The sequence below is a fragment of the Protopterus annectens genome, chromosome 8.part0 (assembly GCF_019279795.1).
Source record: "Protopterus annectens isolate FY-2018-M chromosome 8.part0, PAN1.0, whole genome shotgun sequence".
Lineage (NCBI taxonomy): Eukaryota > Metazoa > Chordata > Ceratodontiformes > Protopteridae > Protopterus > Protopterus annectens.
The window spans coordinates 19,157,350-19,179,230 of record NC_056741.1 but is presented as its reverse complement, the minus strand read 5'-3'; the positions used below and the strand labels follow the sequence as shown (position 1 = coordinate 19,179,230).

General features: G+C 42.4%; 1 protein-coding gene across 1 annotated transcript in view; it reads left to right on the top strand.

The window, feature by feature from the left end:
* Positions 1 to 21,881, top strand: part of LOC122807962 (chromodomain-helicase-DNA-binding protein 4-like) — a 1,347,878-nt gene that overhangs the window by 619,625 nt on the left and 706,372 nt on the right. The window contains exons 15-16 of the mRNA XM_044078994.1: positions 3,264 to 3,395; positions 4,450 to 4,567. Coding sequence (XP_043934929.1) covers positions 3,264 to 3,395; positions 4,450 to 4,567 — 250 coding nt within the window. The remainder of the gene's footprint in view (positions 1 to 3,263; positions 3,396 to 4,449; positions 4,568 to 21,881) is intronic.

Below are 21,881 nucleotides of genomic sequence, written 5' to 3'. Positions count from 1 at the left end.
TTATTTATAGAAATAATAAAAATCTAAAAAGACTCTTATGTGACAGGGCAAGAACTGGAAAGGTAACGACAGTGCCATATGGAAATCGTTTAGGTACTCACCCTTGTAACCATTGCAGTTATTGCAGATTTATAACTAAAAAACAAGAATTTATACATCCTGAGATATCTTATTCATTTGAACCTAGGTTCCAGGCTACCTGTGATTCTTCGGGTCTAATATATTTAGCTACCTGTGAACAGTGTTCAGCGTTTTACGTAGGCTTGACCAAGAGGAAGCTGAAAAATAGAATTTATAATCACCAGTATGATATTAAAAATAAAAATGAACTGAATGCTCTAGCTAAGCATGTCCAACTTTTCCCTAACCACTCTTTTGTGTTTAGGGTATTACAAGTTGTAGAACCAAATACTAGAGGTGGTGATTATATGAACCTTTTGGAATTAAAGGAGCTGAAATGGATTTTTAGACTGAAAGGACACTATTCCCCTGGGTTGAATGCATATGTCTCATTAAGGTCTTTTCTTAACACACGTAGATGAATTGTTTAATTTCAAATTCTCATACATTTCTTGTAATGTTTATTTCCAAATTAAATTAAATTAAATTTATAAAACTTGCTCATTTAGGATGGATTTTGATACTCAGATCTCAAATCATAATTCCTGATGTATGATATGTACAAGGCATCATTATTATTATTTCATGATTAGTAGACTATTATATTTATTTTTATTACATTTTATTATTATTTTTATGTTTATATTACACATCAATTGGTTTTATTTAGATTTTTGAAATGGACAACATGACTTTCTGGAAAATGTCATTAGATATTATTAAATGTGTTTATATATATTCATATATTTATATATATTTTCTGCAGAAAGTAACATAATGGTTAAATTGTGCTTTTGGGTTTTAATTATAAATTCCCTATATTCATGCTTAAGTATTTAAATATTCATTTACCTACTTCATGTTTATCCACTTCTATGTGTTTTTAAGGTTTGAAAATTTTATAAATCTTTTATCTTATTGTAATAAGGCATTTTTTCACTTTATAAGTCTTTTATTGAATGAAATATGTCCAGGTCAAACATATGACAGTTGATAGCAAAGCAATCTTAAACAGTCAAGAATTTGACTTATATAGTCCACTTGATAAGTGATTGTAAAAAATTTTAAGTTTTCTGTGACTATTTGATGATTGTAAATGCTTAATTAATTATAAAATTGATTAATGTTTTGAATTACAAGGCTGCTATTGACTATATAACCTCAAGGTTTCATTTTAATGTTTATGGTCTGAGGAAGCGTATCAGGAGATAGCGAAAGCGCTTACCGTTAAATAAAGTTCTTAATAGTTTTTCCATTACTGGTCGTGGTGAGTCTGAAGTTTGTTTTACTATTAACTTCTTGTTTTAGGCATGCTAAGGTGTCTTAAGGAACTCTGTTGCACCAAAAGTAGTCCATGAAGTACCTCTGAACCAGTCTTTTCAATTGCCAGTGTTCTTTTCCAGACTACAGAGCAAAGTATCCATTTATGGGTGGCTCAGATATATGGCAAGAACTAAAGAATTTAAAAAGTTAGACTAGCTTTTGGTTCCCTGTAAACTAAGGAAGTTGGGAAGGCCAGTGTTAAGTCAAACTCCCTCCAAGTAAATGGCAGATTGTATTTTTTTAGCTATGGCTAATATGGAAAACTGTCATAAAACGAAATGAGAGTTAATTCTACCAGGCAGTGTTTTTTCAGAAGTTGTAGTATTAAAATTTTGTTTTCGGTTTTGTTGTGCGTGAAAGTTGATGTTTGATCTCACCTTCTTTAAACTTTGCAGCTATGCTAATGCAGCAGCTGAAATGGAACTATTGAGTCTGCAGGTGGCCACTAAACTCAACACTGCAATTCAAATTCGTATTGCTCATACCATTGTACTGATGATTTTCTAAGGACCTACGTTACTGCTTATTTGTACCATATTTCTTGAATGACCTTGCAGTATTTATTGCCATGTGATATATGATGCGTATATCAGACTGATTTATGTAACTGCATTAATGCACACTTCAGTATATTGTTTTTTTACTTATTAATCTGAGCTTTTTCCATGGTCTCATCTAGGCTGTTGGGCTAACCCATTTAACAGTTAAAATGGATTAGTTACATCAGCTCAGAGTAATTGTGACACCACTGCTTCGCCCTGTAACCATACTTTTGCAAGCATAAGCAGGACATTTGATACTGCCATCCTTCAGGGTATGCTAGCACCACTTGTCTTGTGGTCAGGGTTACTACTGTTTGTCGATCATTAAGCTAAATGTAATGTAGCTGTATGACAGACTCAGCATAGCAGATGCTTGAATGTAGTGATCACTGCAGTATTACAGACTCCTACGTTCTGTAACCCCCCTTTTCCTGTAACCCCTAGGTTTTGGGGATACCTTTTTATTATCAGGTTCTGGCTTGGACATTACCACTGTGGATTAGGAGACCTGTCCACCCATCTTTTTGTGGGCCCACATAGCATTCATTGGGGGGGGGGGTGGCTGTCCCTCTCCACACAGAAAATAACCAAAAGTAGTACAGCTGGTCATTCCATTCTGGCCACCATCCTGATGGTGATTTGGCCATGGAGGAGACCAGCTTGATCTGAGGGAATCCAAAGCTCTGAAAGACAGGCTGGATAGAGGATCTCTGCCTGCAGCTGAATTCTTGTTAAATATATCACAGCAGTGATCCCAGTCTCTGAACATTTACCGCTATGGTAAGTTTTGTTAGCTGTATTACAATGATTGTAAGGGTAGAGAGAACCAAGCTGTACGTTTTAAAATGTCTTGATTTTTTTTCTGGTCATTCAGACCAGAACTCATTGCTGCTTTCTTAATTTAGCCAAAACGTGTGGTCAGGTTGGTTACTTTGGTTATCTGCAAATAGAAAACAAGTAGCACTTGCTTGTTGTGAAAAATCTACAAAGAATGCTGGTTTTAGGAAAAACTAATTGTGCCAGCTTTGCACAGAATGTAAATGCTGACAGAAGCCCAGAGAACTTGAGTCATGTTTTTATAGCATTGAGGGCCAGAACAAAGGGAACTAGAATATTTTAGATAATGTTTTTACATAGTGGCCATCTGACTACATTGATAGTGTGTTGCAAAGCTGTAAGTTACAGCATATTGGATTTGCATTTTGAATTTGGTCTAATATCAATAAGTGGGAACAGCATATCATTTAATAAACGTATGTACATACTTTTGTCTTTCAGGAAGCTCCTAAGATGCCAAATGGAATGTATGATGGAAATGCTTTGATAAAGTCCTCAGGCAAACTCCTCCTTTTGCAGAAAATGCTTCGCAAATTGAAGGATGGTGGACATCGGGTTCTCATATTTTCCCAGGTGAATGAATCTGTTTGCATCATATTAGCCTTACCTGTGGTCTGTAAATTATATTCCAAAAAATTGCCTTCCTGCTTAGTCTGTGGACCCCACCTTTTTCTGCCAGATTGCATCTGCTACATCATAATGTTGGTCGGTTAGGATAAGCGCCTGGGTTCTGCCCGATTTGTATCAAATATTGGTACATGACCTGAAAACGTCTAGCCTCTGGTGGTTTTATATTGCACTCATAATAGGTAGTATCCTGGTTTAGTTATGTGCAGCATGGTGTACATGTTGCCTGGCCTGTAGTTTTTAGTCTTCTCCAAAGGTCTTGATGCAGTGAAAATGATATTGTCCAAGTTGTGGCTAAAGCATTTACTGTACCCCTTAGCAGCAGTTCTCTGAAATATGTACACTATGTAGAATTCTAAGTATCCCCTGAAAGAAGCAGCACCTGAACTTAACAGCTAGTTTCCAAGTGGTTTAGGAATGCAGTACCAAAACTGAGCTGATGCTGTGAGACCAGAAAGAACCAGCAGTGTTGCCCCTGAGTTGGGGGTCCATCTAGCACTGATAGGACTAAGCTGTGGAAAGTAAGCAACTGTGTGAGTACCTTGGATGAACATTTTATACCACAAAATACTGACTTTAGTAGGGAGAGCATCTTCTGGGCTTGGGGGGTAAAGGGAACAAGTCTCTGGTAATAGGGTCCATCTCAGGATTGCAAAGGCAGGGAATCCCAAGAGTAAGTACTGCAGCAGTGAAAATACCCTAACATCTGCATTTGGTATGTACAGAACTACTTCCCCTTCTGGTGGCCTGGGCTTTCCACTTCTGCACCCGGCTTTTGGCTATTTTCTCCCATCCTTTTTTGCTCACTTCTTATGCAGCCTAATAGTTGCTGGCAACTGGTTTTCCCGTATTTCATTTCTCCACCACTGCAAACCTAATGCCTTCCCATATTTCTTAACCACTCGTTGCTTGCTGCTACTTTGGAGTTGAAAAAGGTCATGCTGCCAAAGAAGTATAGAAGGACAAGTTTCTTAATCTTGTATGTTTTTTCTCTTGTTAGATGACTAAGGTATTGGACCTCTTGGAGGATTTCTTAGAACATGAAGGTTACAAATATGAGCGCATTGATGGAGGCATAACTGGGACTCTGAGGCAGGAAGCTATTGACCGCTTCAATGGTAAGTTGAGCACGATCAGCACTTTGTCATTAGGACAGTAAATGTCCATAGGATTTACTTTTTGGGAATGTAGTAGTGTCTTTATTTCCTTAACACAGAGTCTTCAGAGAGCAAGTAGGATGGTGCTGATTGTATAGTGCGATAGCACCTTGTGTGACTAACTCTTGGACAGTCTGCATATGATGTACTGGCGTTATTATATGATCTTGATATTTGAGGGTAGTACAAGCCAGCAGGAAGTGTGGGATATATTTTAAGTATGGATTATTTATGGGAAGTGCTGCATCCAGTCGTACTGCTCCCTGAAGAGAGATCTCTGTTTGATACAGAAATACAGATTGTATTGCCTGTCTAATCAACTTCGTGACCAATCCACTGACTCACACATCCCATTATATCATATGGGATTAAGCTAGAAAAATACTTAATGACTGGGTAAGTATGCAGAAGTGAGTGTATTTGTTTTCACATTTTTCTGAACATGAGAAATATATTTCTTGTGGAGAAAATAAGCCCATCTGCAGCCACTAGAAACTTTCACTTCAAGGAAATGTAGCAGAAAATTGGAAGCTTTGGATGCAAAAATTAGAATTTACTCCTCACTTTCAGCAGCTTGGCCAGCAATACTGAAAGATATTGTACACTACTTTCTTGCATATCACTGAATGAAGAGAAAAAAGGTAAAATAGCAGTAAGAGTGAATCTCATGAATTTATGGTGAGCCTAGAAAGAATTTGCATTTATCTGCTATTATATGGGAAGAGTGTTGTACAGATATTGTAGATGACTTGTTTAAGTCTTTGGCTTTGTTTTTCTGTTTATTAATCTGGAAAGTTGCTTGATTTCTAAAAAGAATAGTTTGTGGTGTAAGAAATAAACCAAGGGGAAGGTTTTAAAAAGAAATAAAAGAAAACCAAAACGAACCAACTTTAAACTGGAAAAAATCACCAAATGAGGCAAACTGGCATGACCACACACTAGTTTTAGTGCTTTCGTATAGCAAATGCTTATACTTCTTCAGACTGTCTGAAGACGTATAAGCATTTGCTATACGAAAGCGCTAACAATAAACTAGTGTGTGGTCGTCAGTTTGCCTCATTTGGTGATTTTTCCAGTTTAAAAAGAAAGACATAAATGTATGAAAAGCTGTGGATGTGTGCAAAGCCAGTGATGAGGACACAGAGTTAACTGAGGAAAAGTGTTTAAAGAATGCAAGTCAAATTAAAAATAAAAAATTAGTAATGAGAATGCATTGCATAAAGAATGTATATAAAATGCTGTGTGGCGCTGTATTAGTGATGAACATAGAAACGATTGTGCCTTTATAATTTGTTTCTTGTATGGGTACAGCATGAGATGGTTTGTCCTGCTTTCCTGAAATCTTACAGAATGTTTACTGATAAGTGGCCTTTTTTCAGAAATGTGTAAATGGGAAGACTTTTTTTGTCTTAAAAGAAATTAATTTGTATGTTGAACAGAAATGTGAAAATGTGCATTTCTAGGATACAGGTTTGGCAGAGGATGTTAAAGGAAGGAGTTGTTACTGTTGGCAGAAAATTCATCTAACGAAAGGTTATAGACTTGGCAGTAACCAGTGGTGAAGAATTTGAAGTAAATACAGGTGCAGAGTGCAATATTTTGTTTGCAGGTTCTTTGTAAACGTCTAGATTGACTGGCAGTGAGCAGAGAATCGTGTGCATATTCTTGGCATTCTGATGCGGCTGTGGAGTGGGTAGTACTATCGATCTGTGCTTTGACAAAACATTAACTTTTCATTCTTTCCATTGACTTTTTATTGAAACGTGTTGGTTGAAAAGTGAGAACTGTGGGGCTTGAAGGTGTTTTTCCTTGTCCACAGTAGTTTGAACTTAGCTTGTTTAGAAATGCGAAGCAGCCCCCTGCAGAAACTGTTGTTAGTTGTAAAATGGTATATGATGTCTGTTTGACAGAAGTGTGCTATGCTTATCCATGCACTCAGTGGGTCAAAGGGTTCTGACATGTTACTAAAAGTAGTTAATGCTGTTAAGCTGTCAGGATATTTGGTTTGTGAGAATTTAGGAAAGGTAAAAATGAATGGATGATGCAAAAGCAGAGTGCATATTTTAGTCAGTCACATAGTCCCGTACATTATGCAGAGCTATAGTAGTAATGTGTGACTGTGTTGTATTTAAAGGCTTACAAAATCTGCCAGGGGATCAAAAATTAAGCCCAATGCTTTGCCAGTTGTACATGCTGCAGTAAAATATCAGTAGCTCTCAAAAGTAAAGCAGAATGGGAACTAAAGTATATAGAAAGTTTGGGTGACTTTTAAGAAGCTGATTTAACAGAATGGCTAAATGTGTTGTATGTTGTAAAGCATTTAAGTGGTCTGCAGAAGCAGAATGAAGTGCTTTGTAGTAGACGTGTGTGCCTTGTATATGACATTGGGGAATAATATGGTTTCCTTAGCAATTTCTTTGGTATTTCTTCAACGGTATATGTATTCCAAAGGGATCCACTACATATACTTTCATTCCACAGAGCCTTGCATCATATTAGTCATGTGAAAATATATTGTAAATGGTGGCTTGAGAGCACACATTCTCGTAAGTGTGTACTTGTTCTGCTTAATTTACTGGCATGTGTTGTACATAAAACAGAATGCAAGGGAGCCAGTCTCTCTCTTCATCTGCAAAGCCCGTTACTTTATTCTTAGTTTGAGGTCACTGCACTTGAGAGGTAGTGATCACTTATGGACAACATGTCTTTCTTCCACTTTCTCTGAGCAGCATTGAATAAGGACCACCCAAAACTCACTAAAGAGAACATACAAAACCCACTCTACAGGGGTGCGAGAAGGAATACATGAGCCTGTAGCAGCTCGAGCGTGGGCATTCACTCGTGTCCTGCTCCATTCCACAGAGATGTTTCACAAGTAAGTGAAGACATAGATGTCCTGTTCTGTTGCAGTATTCCTGACTTAAGGTAGTTGCCTGCCAAGGTGATGACCCCATGTTGGCCAGTATACGAAAATCTTTTACTACCTAAGGTGCGCTCTACGTCTGACATTGGCCAACAGCAGACATCGGCCTTAAGAGAGATACGCACGCACTACCCTCAGAACTTCTTTGCCGCCAGTTAGATCGCCAGTCCCAGATTTCGTTCTGTCAGAATCACTATTCTTCGGATAAAATAAGCGCCCCATTGGGGAAACATTTTTTTTTTTTGCTAGTTTTCTTTACCTTTCAGGTTCATTTCATCCAGAAAAGGGAAGTGTGACTGTGGATGACAGATTTCACATAAAGACAGTCATACTCTGTGATCAGGACCTAGGCAAATAAAAAAAACACCATCACAAATCCTGTACTGTTTGCCAGTCTTTTGTCCCACAAACTCTTCAGAGTCTGTTATCTTCCCTTGCGATATATATTGAAAACTAGTGTCTTAAGTTTCTTGCAAAAAGCACGATGGATGTCCCTGCGGACCCAACCACCAAGTCTATAAAACGGAAAGCCGAAAAACAGGCCTGAATTTGAAGCTGCACCTCTCAAGTTGGACATCTCTCCCAATGGGTATGAGAGTTCAGAGGTGCACACTGACTGAGATCCAGATACACAGATTGAGCCTGCTTCACAAGGCCATCTTGGCTCTGGATGTTTGCATGTCCAGAGGCTTCTCGGACATCTGCATCTGATGTCCTGGGGGAACCGAGGTTTATAGTGTTGGAGGGGCCCTAGTCATTACTCAGATTATTAGGGAGGATGTCAAATCTGATATTGCAGAGTGCAGGCCTACATCTGCCCCCCCCCCTTCTTTGCACCACATAGGTGCACCTGCAAAGAAGAAACAAAAAACACGTCTCTCCTCTTGATCCACAGAAGGAATGGTGTAATTTTTCTCAAGGCCTCTTCAAAGACTTTGTCCCTTAGTCCTCCAGGTCGCTCTTCTGCTAGGAAGAGACCTAGGCCCCATCTTACCTCTGAAGACTTCTCTTCTGAGGATGAAGAATTGGATTATTCCTGCCAAATTCCCTCCCCTTTTGATTATGCCTCCCTCGAAGAGGACTCCAGTGGGACAGATTCCCCCATGGAGGAGTTTTCTCCCATCTCCAGAATGTGGTCCCACTTCAAGTGGGACTCCACAGAGATGCCAGAGGTCCAGAAGCACTATTATGACCTCCTCCAGGTTCAGTCCACCAGTCCTTCACCCATCCCTCCTGTAGTCCCTGCATTTCTGAATGCCTTTGTATCCACTCACAGCCCCCAGCTCCTAAAAAAACTAATGGGTACTACAAAGTACTCAAGGGCTGCCAATTCCTTTTTAAGGAATCTGCTGCAGATCCTTCAGTTATTTCTGTTGTCTCTGATAAGGCCACCAGGTCAATTCTTTCCTCTTCCTTGCTACCTTCAGATAAAGACAGCAGACAGTTGGAGAGGTTGGGGAATAAAATCTATACCTCTGCTACCCTGGCCTTCAGAGCTTTAAATTATCAGACACCCATGACCAAATACAACTTTGAACTCCTTTCCCAGGTCTCTAAATTGGTATCCGATACGCCTGACTGCAAATAAAGCCCCAGCATCCTCTCTCCTTGCCATCTTCTTTCAGGTAGCCAGGCATGCTATCAGGTGCACCTATGATGCAGTAGAGCCTTCCTCTAGGGCTGCTGTTTCCTCTTCTACACTTAGATTTTCCTGGCTAAGGCTTCAGCCTCTACCTGAGGATATCAAGGCAAAACTGATGGATGCCCCCTTGGATTATACTGCCCTGTTTTCCACAGAGCTCTTCAAATCTCTGCAGGAAAAATGCAAAGAGCTTAAGGATCTCAAACACATTTTGATATCCCCTGTGCCTTAATTTCACAGGAATTATCCTGCAAAACAAACTTTGTATGCATTTAGTCCAGAGCACCTCAATGTAGACCCCAGAAGAGGGCTAAGAAGACCCAACAGTTTCACCCCTCTTCTGTTTCTGTCCCTCATATAACCAAGCAGCCATTTCCTGATCGAATGAGCTGATATTCATGACTCTTGCAACAATCTAATTCCTCTGTCCCAATGCTTTTCCCTCTCCCTTCTTTCCTGGGAACTCATCACTCAGGACTCTTGGGTGTTAAGTATCATAAAAGGGGGGTACTTCATGGTTTGGCACAAAGTGCCTGGCGTCAGGGGAATCCCCCTACCACCAGAGGGTTAGTTCGCCCTTTACCCCCCAGTTCTAGAACTCCTACAACAGGACACCATAGAACCTGTTCCCTGTGAGGAAGAGGGTAGGGGCTTTTACCTCTGGTCTTTTCCTGGTTCCCAGGAAGGGAGAACCCTTAAGACCAGTCCTAGATCTCTCCTACCTCAACAATTTCCTCATAGTTCCCTCTTTCAAAATGTTAACCCTACAAGCACCGTTTCCTCTTGTTCTTCCTCAGGCATTTCTAGCTTCAATAGATATCAAGGATGCCTACCTTCATGTCCTAATTTACCACAGATGCAGGAGATTCCTACGATTTTCTGTGGGATTCTCACACTCAGTTCTCTGCTTTGCCTGTTGGAGACTCTACAGCTCGGAGAGTCTTCACAAAATGTCTAGCCCCAGTAGTAGCCTTTTGCAGGCTCCAAAGGATCTTAATTTACCCATACCTAGGCAACCTCTTAATCCAAGCCACATCTCGAGCAGAATTGAACAAATCCCTCCAAATGGCAATTGCTATTCTTCAAAACCTGGGATTTACCATCAAGTTCAAGAAATCATCCCTGGACCCAGCCCATTCTCATTTCTGGGCTGCAAATTCCAAACCCTGAGCATGATAGTGTCTCTCCCACATGTTCTTCATTCCACATTGCTGCAGTCCTAACCATTGGGTAGTCCGCTGTCCAGTCGGCCCGAATACCAAAGTATATGGCTGACGTCGGTCAAGGCGCATTAGACTGATGTCAGGACGTCAGGGTACTAATGCGCATGACCGACGTCATATCCTCAGTCTTTTTTGCCGCATGGTCCGATGCAGAAGCAGTTTTGCGAGTGCAGGTTGGCGTTCTGAAATTTTCTGAAGTCGGAGTTTCAGACCGAATCAAAGTTGGCTAAGTACCCCGTTGGGGAACATTTTGTTTTTTCTTGCCTCAGTATTTAACCGGATGTCAGAAAAAGTGAATAACTGTATTTCTTGTGGGAAACAGATACCTCATAGGGATTACCATACTTTGTGTATACCTTGTTTAGGGCCTGAGCACGACGTTGTTGGATGCCGCTCTTGTGCTAGATTTAACAAACGCACTATTAAGAGAAGGTTAGACTGTGCCAGGTTAGTGTTTGGGAAGCGTTGTAATTATACAATGCCGGCGGATGCTCCGACGGCCGCTTCGTCCAAAAAGCGCAAGGACAAAGCAGCGAAGTCTAGGGTTGAAGAACCGGCAGTCCCGGACGTCGGTTCTTTAGAAGGCTCAGTGGAGCCAGAGGTTTTGCCAGGAGTTTCTGTGGAGTCTCAGGCAGAGACTTTACTGTTACAGGATGTGCCCTCTCAGGAGGTAGGCCAGGCTGACGGGGCGTCTCAGGTAGCTGTTCTTCCCTCTCTTCCTTAGGTAGTTAGAGCCTCTCCTTCTGTTTCCAAGACTTCTTTGAGGGGTAGGCCAAGTTTAGCTTCAGTGGGGGCTTCTCCTAGCACTTCAGGTTCTGTGCCTAAGAAACATATGCTTAAAATGGCAGAGGATTTGATTACTATGATTAGAGGTTCTATGCCCCCTCCTGATAAGAGGCCTAGGGTGGAGCCTGAGTTTGAGAGTTTTGAACAGTGTTCAGAGGCTTCTGAGTCTTCGGCTGAAGACTTGCAGGAGTTTCCTCATTATTCTGATTCTGATGTGGATGATTCCACTCCTTCAGCTTCTCCTCCTGAGGATTTTTCATTTTCAGAGACTCTGCATTCCATGAGGGAGCATTTTAAATGGGAAGGCCAAGATTTCTCTGATTCCAGGAAGAGGCTTAGGGAATTCTTGTTTTACCCCAGCATAGGCCCTTAGCTATACCTCCTGTGTTGAATGTGGTGGAAGATGTTTTGCAGAGGCTTCCCTGAACCCTGATTCTTTGCCTCCTGCCCCTGTTAAACCTGATAGGTACTATAGGGTGCCTGAAGCTCATAAGTATCTTTTTAAGAGTCCGAGGGCAGACCCAGAAATTGTTTCTCAGGGGCCTAAGGGTGTTAAGGCCTCTGTTGTTAAAAATCCTGTTCCCTCTGATAAAGAGGCAAGGGCTTTGGATAGATGGGGAAAGAAAGTGTATACTTCTTCCACTTTAGCCATGAGGGCGTTGAATTGTCAGTTTCACATGTTAAAATATCAAAATTATCTCCTTTCACAATTGAAATCTAAGGTGGATGCTCTGGCGGAAGGTATTGAGTGTAAAGAGTTGCTGGATTTAGTTCATGTGTCTGAACAAGTGGGTAAGCATTCTTTGCAATGTGGTTTTGATGCTGTGCAGGCCTCCTCGAGGGTGGCTGCCACTGGCTCTGTTCTTCGCAGGCACGCTTGGTTGAGGGATCAGAATTTAGCTGAGCATGTTAAGACAAGGATTTTGGATGCTCCTTTGCAGTCTGATGTGTTGTTTGGTTCGCCTGTGGAAGCAGTTTTAAAGAAAATGGAGGACAAGGCTAAATCTATGCAGACTGTTAAAGATTTTTGCAGGTGCAGCCTCCAAAGTTTAGCAGAAATTGGCCTACTAAGGGATGGACATATCCTGCTTATGATTCCCAGTCTAGGGGCAGGTCTAGACGTGGTAGGGGCAGAGCTCAAGGTTCTTTTAGGCCTAGAACAGGGAGTTCTCCTGCTCAGACTTCTGGTGAGGGCAGGGGTCAGTCCTTTCGTAAACAGACCCAATGACCTGCCTTTTCAGCTGCCAGTACATTCTCGTCTGGCAGCTCCTTTGGGAGGAAGACTGTCTCTTTTCAAAGAAAATTGGAATTTAATTACTCAAGACAGATGGGTTTTGGATATCATTCACCACGGTTACAGGTTTTATTTCCATACCTTGCCCCTTTCAAAGGCATGCCAGACGTTCCTCCTCCACAAAGGAAAGAGGCTCACAAGCAAATTTCTCTGTTACTCCAAATAGGGGCCATTCAGCCAGTCCCTGTACCAGAAAGGGGCCTAGGATTTTATTCTCGCCTGTTCCTAGTACCAAAGAAGGGGAACACGTGGAGACCAATTTTGGATTTATCTATCCTCAACACTTATCTGGACATTCCCGAGTTCAAAATGTTGACGTTACAACAGCTTTTACCTCTGCTGGGCAAAGATCACTGGATGGTAACTTTAGATCTCAAGGAAGCTTACCTTCATGTGCCTATAAGACTAAGTTGCAGAAAGTATCTGCGTTTTCGAGCTGGAAATTCTCATTATCAGTTCTCTGCATTGCCCTTTGGCTTATCTACTGCGCCCAGAGTATTCACAAAGGTTCTGGCTCCAGTGATAGCTTACTTCAGGCTAAAAGGAATTCAAATCTATCCTTATTTGGACGATTGCCTGATTCTGGCTCAAGAAAAGGAAGACCTTCTACAGCATTTGGAATGTCATAGCAGTGCTAAGATGCCTAGGGTATTCTGTGAACGAAATAAAGTCCAGTCTAGTACCCTCTCAAGACATGTGCTTTCTGGGTGTGAGACTGAATACAGCAGCCCAGATGGCCTTTTTAACCCCGGACAAACAAAAGAATCTTTCCAGTTACTTCCATCAACTATCTCTTCAGTCCGGGCTGACTGCAAGGACAGTCCTTCAAGCCTTAGGGTTCATGGCATCTTGTATTCTGGTGCTTCCCAATGCCAAACTGCATATGAGGAAGCTGCAATGGTATCTCAAAAATGTATGGACACAGCACTGCCAGGATTTGGACACTGTCATTCAAATAATACCTTGCATTCAGAAAGAATTTTTGTGGTGGGCTCAGGAATGTCACCTAAACAAGGGACTCTCTGTGACCCGGCCAGAGGCGAGTCAGATTTTAACGACAGATGCCTCGGACATTGCTTGGGGAGCTCATCTAAATGGAAAGTGGATACAAGACAAATGGCCTGCCAGACTACAGCATCTACATATCAACATGAAGGAGATGTTAGCAGTCCAGTTTGCATTAATGGCTTTCAAGGAGTTGCTTCTTCCAGGGCAGGTGTTGATTCTAACAGACAACACAACTGTCATGTGGTACATCAACAAACAAGGGGGAACACATTCTTACCCGTTATGCAGGCAAGCAATGATTTTATGGGAGACTGCGCTCAGCTTGCAACTAACTCTTCAGGCAAGGTTTCTGCCGAGCACAGAACTCCTTAGCAGATGTGTTAAGCAGACAAATCATGGATCCCCACGAGTGGAAACTGGATCTTCATGTATTTCAGAAATTGACAGTGTCATGGGGAACTCCAGACATAGATCTGTTCGCTTCCCCACTAAACCACCAGCTGCCAAAGTTTTGCACAAAGGGGTTTCATCACACAGCTTGGAAAGTGGATGCTCTTTCTTTCAGTTGGAAAAATCTTCATGTGTATGCCTTTCCACCTCTGCTTCTTCTTCCAAAGGTGCTCCTAAAGGTCAGACAAGACAAGCCAAGGATGATTTTAATAGCTCCAGATTGGCCTCGGCAACACTGGTACCCACTACTAAGGAGTCTGGTAAGGACGCCTCCATGGCCTTTACCTTTGATTCCACATCTGTTATCTCAGAAGGACGGTCACCTGCTCAATGTCAAGCTTCACTCTCTTCATCTAACTGCCTGGCATATTCTGTTTTGAAACACAGCAGGTCTCAACTTCCTCAACAAGTTTTAAATGTGATTATGGAAGCCAGAAGACCTAGTACAAGGAAAGTGTACGCAGAAAAATGGAAGAGATTTTTATTTTGGAGTGCAGCAAAGAATTTGGAGATTTCTGAGCCTAATTTGAGTGTGGCTCTTCAATATCTTACTGAGTTATTGGACAAAGGTTTGTCCTTCTCTTCCATTAAGATTCATGCTGCAGCAATTTCTGCTCACTATGATTGTGACCCACCATTGTTTTCGCATCCTTTGTTCAAGCAGTTTCTTAGAGGGGCAAAGAATATAAGACCCCACGCACAGCTCCTACTCCTGCTTGGGATCTCAATTTTGTGTTGGAAAAACTTACTCTACAACCTTTTGAGCTCGGCTACTGCTGAATTGAAATACTTGTCATGGAAGACTGCTTTTTTGTTGGCTATTACTTCTGCAAGAAGGGTTTCTGAGTTGCAGGCCCTTATGGCAGTAGAGCCCTTTTGATTTTCCATAAGGATAGGGTATCATTACGCACTAATCCTTCCTTTATGCCTAAGGTGGTTTCTAGTGTGGCTTTAAACCAAACTATTCATTTGCCTACTTTCTATGCAGATCCCCAAAATAAGGGGGAAAAGATTTTGCACACTTTAGATGTACATAGGCAGTTGCGTTATTATTTAAGCAGGACTAAGGATTTCAGGCAGTCTCAGCAGTTGTTTGTTTCTTTTGCTTTGAGTTCTCAGGGCAAGCCTGTGTCTAAGCAAACTATTTCTAAGTGGATTGGGTTTTGCATTTCATTTTGTTATTCCCATCATGGCAAGGAGATTCCAGCTGGGATTAGGCCTCATTCCACTAGGGCTACTGCCACTTCAACAGCATTTGTAAGGGGGGTGGCAACTAAGGATATTTTGGAGGCAGCTACTTGGAGTTCAGTGCATACTTTATCTAAGCATTACCACCTTCCTCTCTACTCTAAATCTAGGGCTGGTTTTGCCACAGCTATTTTGCAAGGCATGTTGACAGCTCCTGCTTCCTTATGATTTGCCAGCCTCCCTTACCTCTGCTTTGGGATTCTACCCAATGGTTAGGACTGCAGCAATGTGGAATGAAGAACATAGTACAGTTTTGTACCTACCATAAATGTAGATGTTCGAGGATCCACATTGCTGCAGTCCAATTTACCCTCCCTCCTTCCCCTCTGTGTTTAGGGGTGGTGGTGTGGGTTAGGATATACTCTTGTACTTTTGTATATATTGTATATATGTTTGGTGCAGGGTTTTTTGGTTTTTTGGTTTGGGCCTTGTCTTTTTAGGGTCTTCTGACATCTGGGGCAAGAAAAGACTGAGGATATGACGTCGGTCATGCGCATTAGTACCCTGACGTCCTGACATCAGTCTAATGCGCCTTGACCGACGTCAGCCATATACTTTGGTATTCGGGCCGACTGGACAGCGGACTACCCAATGGTTAGGACTGCAGCAATGTGGATCCTCGAACATCTACATTTATGGTAGGTACAAAACTGTACTTTTCCAAGGCTCAGGAGGTATCACTAGTCTTTGCAGAGATACTCCACCTAAATCAGATTTCTGCCAGACATTTCCTCAGGATTTTGGGCCTAATGGCTTCACCACCCCAATGCTGCTGCTGGCAAGGCTTCACATGAGGAAACTTCAGTGGTTCCTCAAATCAGTATGGTCTTGGCATGCTCACCGTGTAGAACACCTGATTCTGCCCCTCCCATGTCTAAAGCAAGAGCTCCAGTGGTGGCGCTCACAACTATCTAAACCCAGGTCTTCCCATTTACCTTCTGCCATCTACCCAGACCTTGTTTACAAATGCTTTAGACTTGGCCTCGGGGGTGGCTGTAGACCTTCACACAGCTCAAGGGCAGTAGTCTCCATCCCAGATGAAGGAACACAAATGTGAGAGAAATGAGGGCAGCAATTTTAGCCTTCTGAACCCTTCAAATCACTTTTCTGACCAGGGAGGTTTGGTGTATACACAGCATTGACAGTCTTGCGGTTCATAAACAGGAAGGTACCAGATCCTATCTTCTGTGCAGACTAGCCAATACAGATGGTGGGATCTAGCTTGTCATCTAGATGTATTTCTCCAAGTGGTGTACATCTCCATCCAGAATAAAGTAGCGAGCACCCTAAGCAGATCCAGGACACAAGGCCACAAATTAATGCTTCACAGTGATGTGTTCTTAGACATTGTCCACCAGTGGGGTATTCCAGAAATAGATTGCCTCCCCCATGAAGAAACAGTTTCTTCGGTTTTGTGCCAGAGAATAGCATCCTCAGGCATGAAGGGTGAATGTACTTTCAGTACCATGGAAGGGGAAATTCCTATATGCATTCCCTCCCCTTTCACTCATTCCCAAAGTTTTGTTAAGTCCAACAGGAAAAGCCAGAAATTTTGCTGGTAACTCCCTATTGGCCAAGACAGCATTGGCTCCTTCTATATCACCTAGCCAAGGGCAATCACCACAAGTTACCCCACCGAGTGGATCTGTTAACACAAGAGCAAGGGCTCACTCCTGCATCCACATCTGGAAACCCTCCAATTAACTCTGTGGGTGACAGAGCCCTAATACCATTCAGACATTTTTATTTTGAGGACATGCTTAAAGTACTGCAGGAGGCCAGAAAACCTACTACTAGAAAATCTTTCTTCTTCAAATGGAAGAGGTTCTCTGGCGTCAGGCTAGGGACCCAGGACTCATCGAAGGTGCTCCCAGTCCCACCTATGGCTCTGTCCTATCTGTGTGAATTGCTTAATGCAGGATTAGCATACTCTTCGGTCAAGGCTCATTTGGCTGCTGTTTCTGCTGCTTTACCACTAAATCCTCCTTGGCTTCCAGATTCGAAGCTAAACAATTCCTCAAAGATGTCCTTCATGTCAGAGACCCCCCCCCCCCAGTAGACTGGTGTAGCCACCTTGGAACTTCAGCTTTGTTGTAGAGAAATTACCTCAAGCACCGTTTGAACATCCTTTCTCTAGCTCACTCAGATGCTGGACTAGCAAGCCTCCTGGTGGCCATTACCTCTGCCAGGCGGGTCTTGGAGTTACAAGCCCTTATGGCTTCTCCCCCCTTGTCTTTCCATAAAGACAGTGTGTTCTTGTGTACCAATCCCCTCATTCATGCCAAAGTTTGTCAGTGAATTGTCCTTAAACCAGACAATCCACCTACCAACTTTCTTGTCGTCTCCGTAGAACAATAGTGAGAGGATCCTGCATACTCTGGATGTACACAGACAACTCAAGTTCTGCTTACATAAGACTAAACCCTTCAGGAGAAAGACCAATTATTTGTCTTTCCATCCCAGAGTTCTGGGATTGCCTGTGTCTAAACAGACCATCTCTAACTGGATATACAAATCTGTTGCCTTTTGCTACATCCACCATGGTAAGGTTTTCCCTGGGTCAGTCAAAACTAACTCTACCAGGGCAGTATCTTCAGGAGCCTTCCTCAGGGATTTGGATACAAACTGTATCCTAGAAGCCACTACTTGGACTTCTGTCCACACTTTCACCAAACACTATAAACTGGACTCCATCTCTAGATCCAGGGCAGGGTTTGTCAGGGCTATTCTCCATGGCTTCCTTAAATTCCTTGGCCGCTTCCTCTTCCCTTTCCTCATGAGCTTTTGTAATCTCCCTTAAGTCAGCAATATTGCAACAGAAGAATAGGACCTAATTTAGTTGTAAGAACGTACCAGTACTGATCTTCTATTCTCTGTTGCAGTATACCATCCTTCCCACACTTCTTGCCTTTCTTGAATGTGGAGATCCTCATGTCCTTAGACTCTCTCTCTCCATCTGGGGCTTCAGTTCTGAGGGTGGTGTGCTCATACGTCTCTTTATGGTAGTCTGCTCTTGACCAACGTCAGGCGTACCATGTACCTTGGGTAGTAAAAGACTTTGGTATACTGGCCGACGTTGGGTCGTCGCCTTAGCAGACAACTCCCTTAAGTCACGAATACTGCAACAGAGAAGAGAAGGATATCTATCATTTTGGTAAGTTCTTATACTACTAATCTGTTTGCAAACACAATGTGGTGTGAGGTCAGCACAAGAAGAGCATGAGAAGCTGACATCTGCTGACTAGATTAAGACAGCATAATTTCAAGTTAAATGGAAGCAGTTGAGGACAAGTCTGAAGTATATGATCATATTTCTATGCCAGAGGGCTGAAATGTTATGTAGAGAGTGTGAGAGAGCAGATGCACAAATGCTGAGACCAGAAGATGAGCAGGAGTTAGCAGTTTCTAGGAATTATGCTGCCTGCTACCAGATGTACAACTAATCTCTTGGCAGATGTTCTTCGTGTTTCACTGTTGCAGTCATCACGTTTGGGTTATCTGCTTGCAGTAGCCCTCACTCGTCCTGATTATCAAAGTCTTAGGTCCTGCGTTAATTGCTGTCTCATCTTCCATGACGTCAGGTGTGTAAAGCACGTAGCCGACGCCATTACTTCAGTCTTTCTTGCCGTGTGGTTCCAGAAGCAGTTCGCAAGTTCCGATCGGCAGACTCCTGAAATTTTCGTTTGAGTTTCAGATCTGAAGTCTTTAACTAAGCTAAGTACCCCGTTGGGGATCCTTTTTCTTGCTCTAAATGATGTCAGTAAAAGTTAATAATTGTATTTCTTGTGGAAAGCAAATACCTCGTCAAGATTTTCATTCGTACTGCATTCCTTGCTTAGGACCAGACCACAACATACCTTGCTGTCTGTTTTGTGCTTTATTCAAACCTCGTACTGTTCGTCGTCTGTCATTTACACATCTAAATATTTTGGTACTCTGTTCAACTATCCAGAAATGGTTTGGGTAAGCCACCCGACTACCAACATTCTGAAAAAACGCAAAGATAAAGACAGACCGCATAGGTCCAAAGCTGCCGACGATGCTTCTACTAAGTTAGTTGCCAGTTCGCCAGTACTCAGTGAGGCGCTTTTGCATCCCCTGATACCTGCTACTTCAGATTCACAGGCCTCTACTGAGACCCATTCGGAGTCCAGTATGCCACGAGATGCTTCAACTGTGGAACCTGCAGGTGTCTCTACCTTGGATGGGTCCGGAGCCGCTCTGCAGGCACCAGCTTCTGAAGGTGTATTCAGGCCTACTGACTGGCGTATTAAGCCAACGCCATCTTCTTCAAGGCGTAAAACTCGATCCATGCCTAGAAAAGACGCCCAGACCGCATGGTTAGGCGCCTATGCCTAAACAAATAAGAATGGCTGAAGACCTTATTACTCTAATCAGGGGAAGCCACCCTTCCCCTTCTGAGACCTAGGACTGATTTTCCTTCTGATTCTTTTGATCAGGAATCTGAAATTTCTGTTTTCTCTGACCAAGATTTATCCTTATCTACCTGTGAGGATTCTGATGCAGAGGACTCCATTTCCTCTGCTTCCCCTCCAGAGGATTTCTCTTTTGGTGAAACCTTGCATACTCTTAGGGAGCATTTCCGCTGGGAAAGCCAGGATTACTCTGACTCCAAAAAGAGGCTTAGGGAATTTTTACTCCTGCCTCAACACAGGCCTTTAGCTATCCCTCCTGTACTGTGGACATTGTAGATGATGCCTTCTGTGAATCTAGCCTGGCCCCTGACTCTTTATCTCCTGCTCCCAGAAAACCTGATAGGTGTTATGGAGTACCTGACTCAAGTTTCTTTTTAAAAATCCTACTGTGGATCCTGAGACCATTTCAGGGGCCCAAGGGCATTAAGGCTACTGCTGCCAAAAATCCTTCCCCCTCTGATGGAGATTCCAGGATGCTGGATAGATGGGCTAAGAAGGTATACACTTCTGCATATTTGGCCATTAGGGACTTAAACTGCCAGTTTCATATGTTAAAATGTCAGCAGCATATTATTGGATTGCTTAAACAGAAAATTCCCAGATTTAGTAGGCATTGGCCCTCTAAAAATTGGTCCTTTCCTGCCTCTTCCAGGCCTTCTCAGTCCAAACAGAACCAGCAGAACACCCGGGCTTCAGTCCCAATGTACTCACAGGCCTAAGCAGTGAGGAGGCTCCCACGTCCAAGGCTGGGAATAGTAAGACCCCCCCTATTGTAAACTGTCTCAATTACTTGACTTTAAACCTTCCAAGCCCTGCTCAACTGACTGTTACTTTAGGGGGAAAGATTGTCCTGCATGCAATAAATTGGGAACTCATTACCCTTACAGGGTTGAGAGGGGGTGGCCTAATGGTTAAGGTGTTTGCCTTACAAACACAAGGTGCAGGGTTTGAGTCTCTCAAGGGATATTTGGCTAGGCTTAAACCAACTACTCTCTCTGCTGACCTTCTCCCAGCTGAATACTTACAAAAAGCTGCTGATGTCATAGCCTACCCCATCTCGATACTCATCAATCGTACCATAGTTGAATCCACAATCCCCTCAATATGGAAAATATCCCATGTAATACCACTCCATAAAGGTCAAAATCATGGAAAAATGCATACACAAACAACTACTCTGCTATCTTACCCAGAATAACCTGCTAACCAGTTCTCAACATGGCTTCCGACCCAACCATAGTACAACCACTGCCCTTCTCTCTTTTACTGACTCCATTAACCATAACCGGAATGAGAAAAGAATATCATCAGCTCTCTTTCTTGACCTATCAAAGGCCTTTGATATGGTGAACCACCAGCTACTTCATAACACCCTAAAAAATCTCCACCTAGATAACCAAACCCTGGCCTGGTTCCATGCCTATCTCTCTGATAGGCAACAAGCGGTACTCTGGCAGAATATGCTCTCAAGTCTCCTACCCAACACCATAGGAGTTCCCCAAGGTTCTATACTGGGACCTCTTCTTTTCTCAGTCTTTATAAATGACCTCTACAAAGCCATACCTGATGCCACCTGCATACAATACGCAGATGACTCGACATTAGTTTGTTCTGATCCATCTCTTGCTGACCTCTTAACTAAAACACAATCCTGTTTTACTGCAGTTGAGACCTGGCTATCGGGACGTCAACTGATTCTAAATCCGAAACCAAATTAGTTCTCTTCCACCCTGCACAAAAGACCACTCCCACATCCTTCACTATACATTCCAAAATGGAACTATTATCTCCCGGACGCCAATACTAAACTATTAGGAGTTACCATTGATAATAAACGTAGATTTGATATACATATCAATCAGACTATTAAAACTGTTAACAAGAAACTCGGGACACTTTATCGCATAAAACCCTTTCTTACTCCATGTGCAAAATGGCCACTGCCCGCTCTCACCTTCTCTCTACCCTCCTGTATGCCTCAGCTATTCTTACGAATCTTAATATATCTGACCTTAACAAACTATCATCTTGTTATAATCATATAGCCAGATTTGCAACAGGGATGCCTTATAGAACCCATCACTGTACGAACCTACAAAACCTGGGTTGGATTGAATTCCCAAACCTTCTCCAGCAGAGCCAACTAATCCTGGCTTTTAAAATTCTGAAACAACCTGACAAAACTCCTGCACTGACAAAGTTGATTACACCTTACAACAATCTCAATAGTTTACGCTCCTCAAACAAGCTCCTAGCTCAAACAGT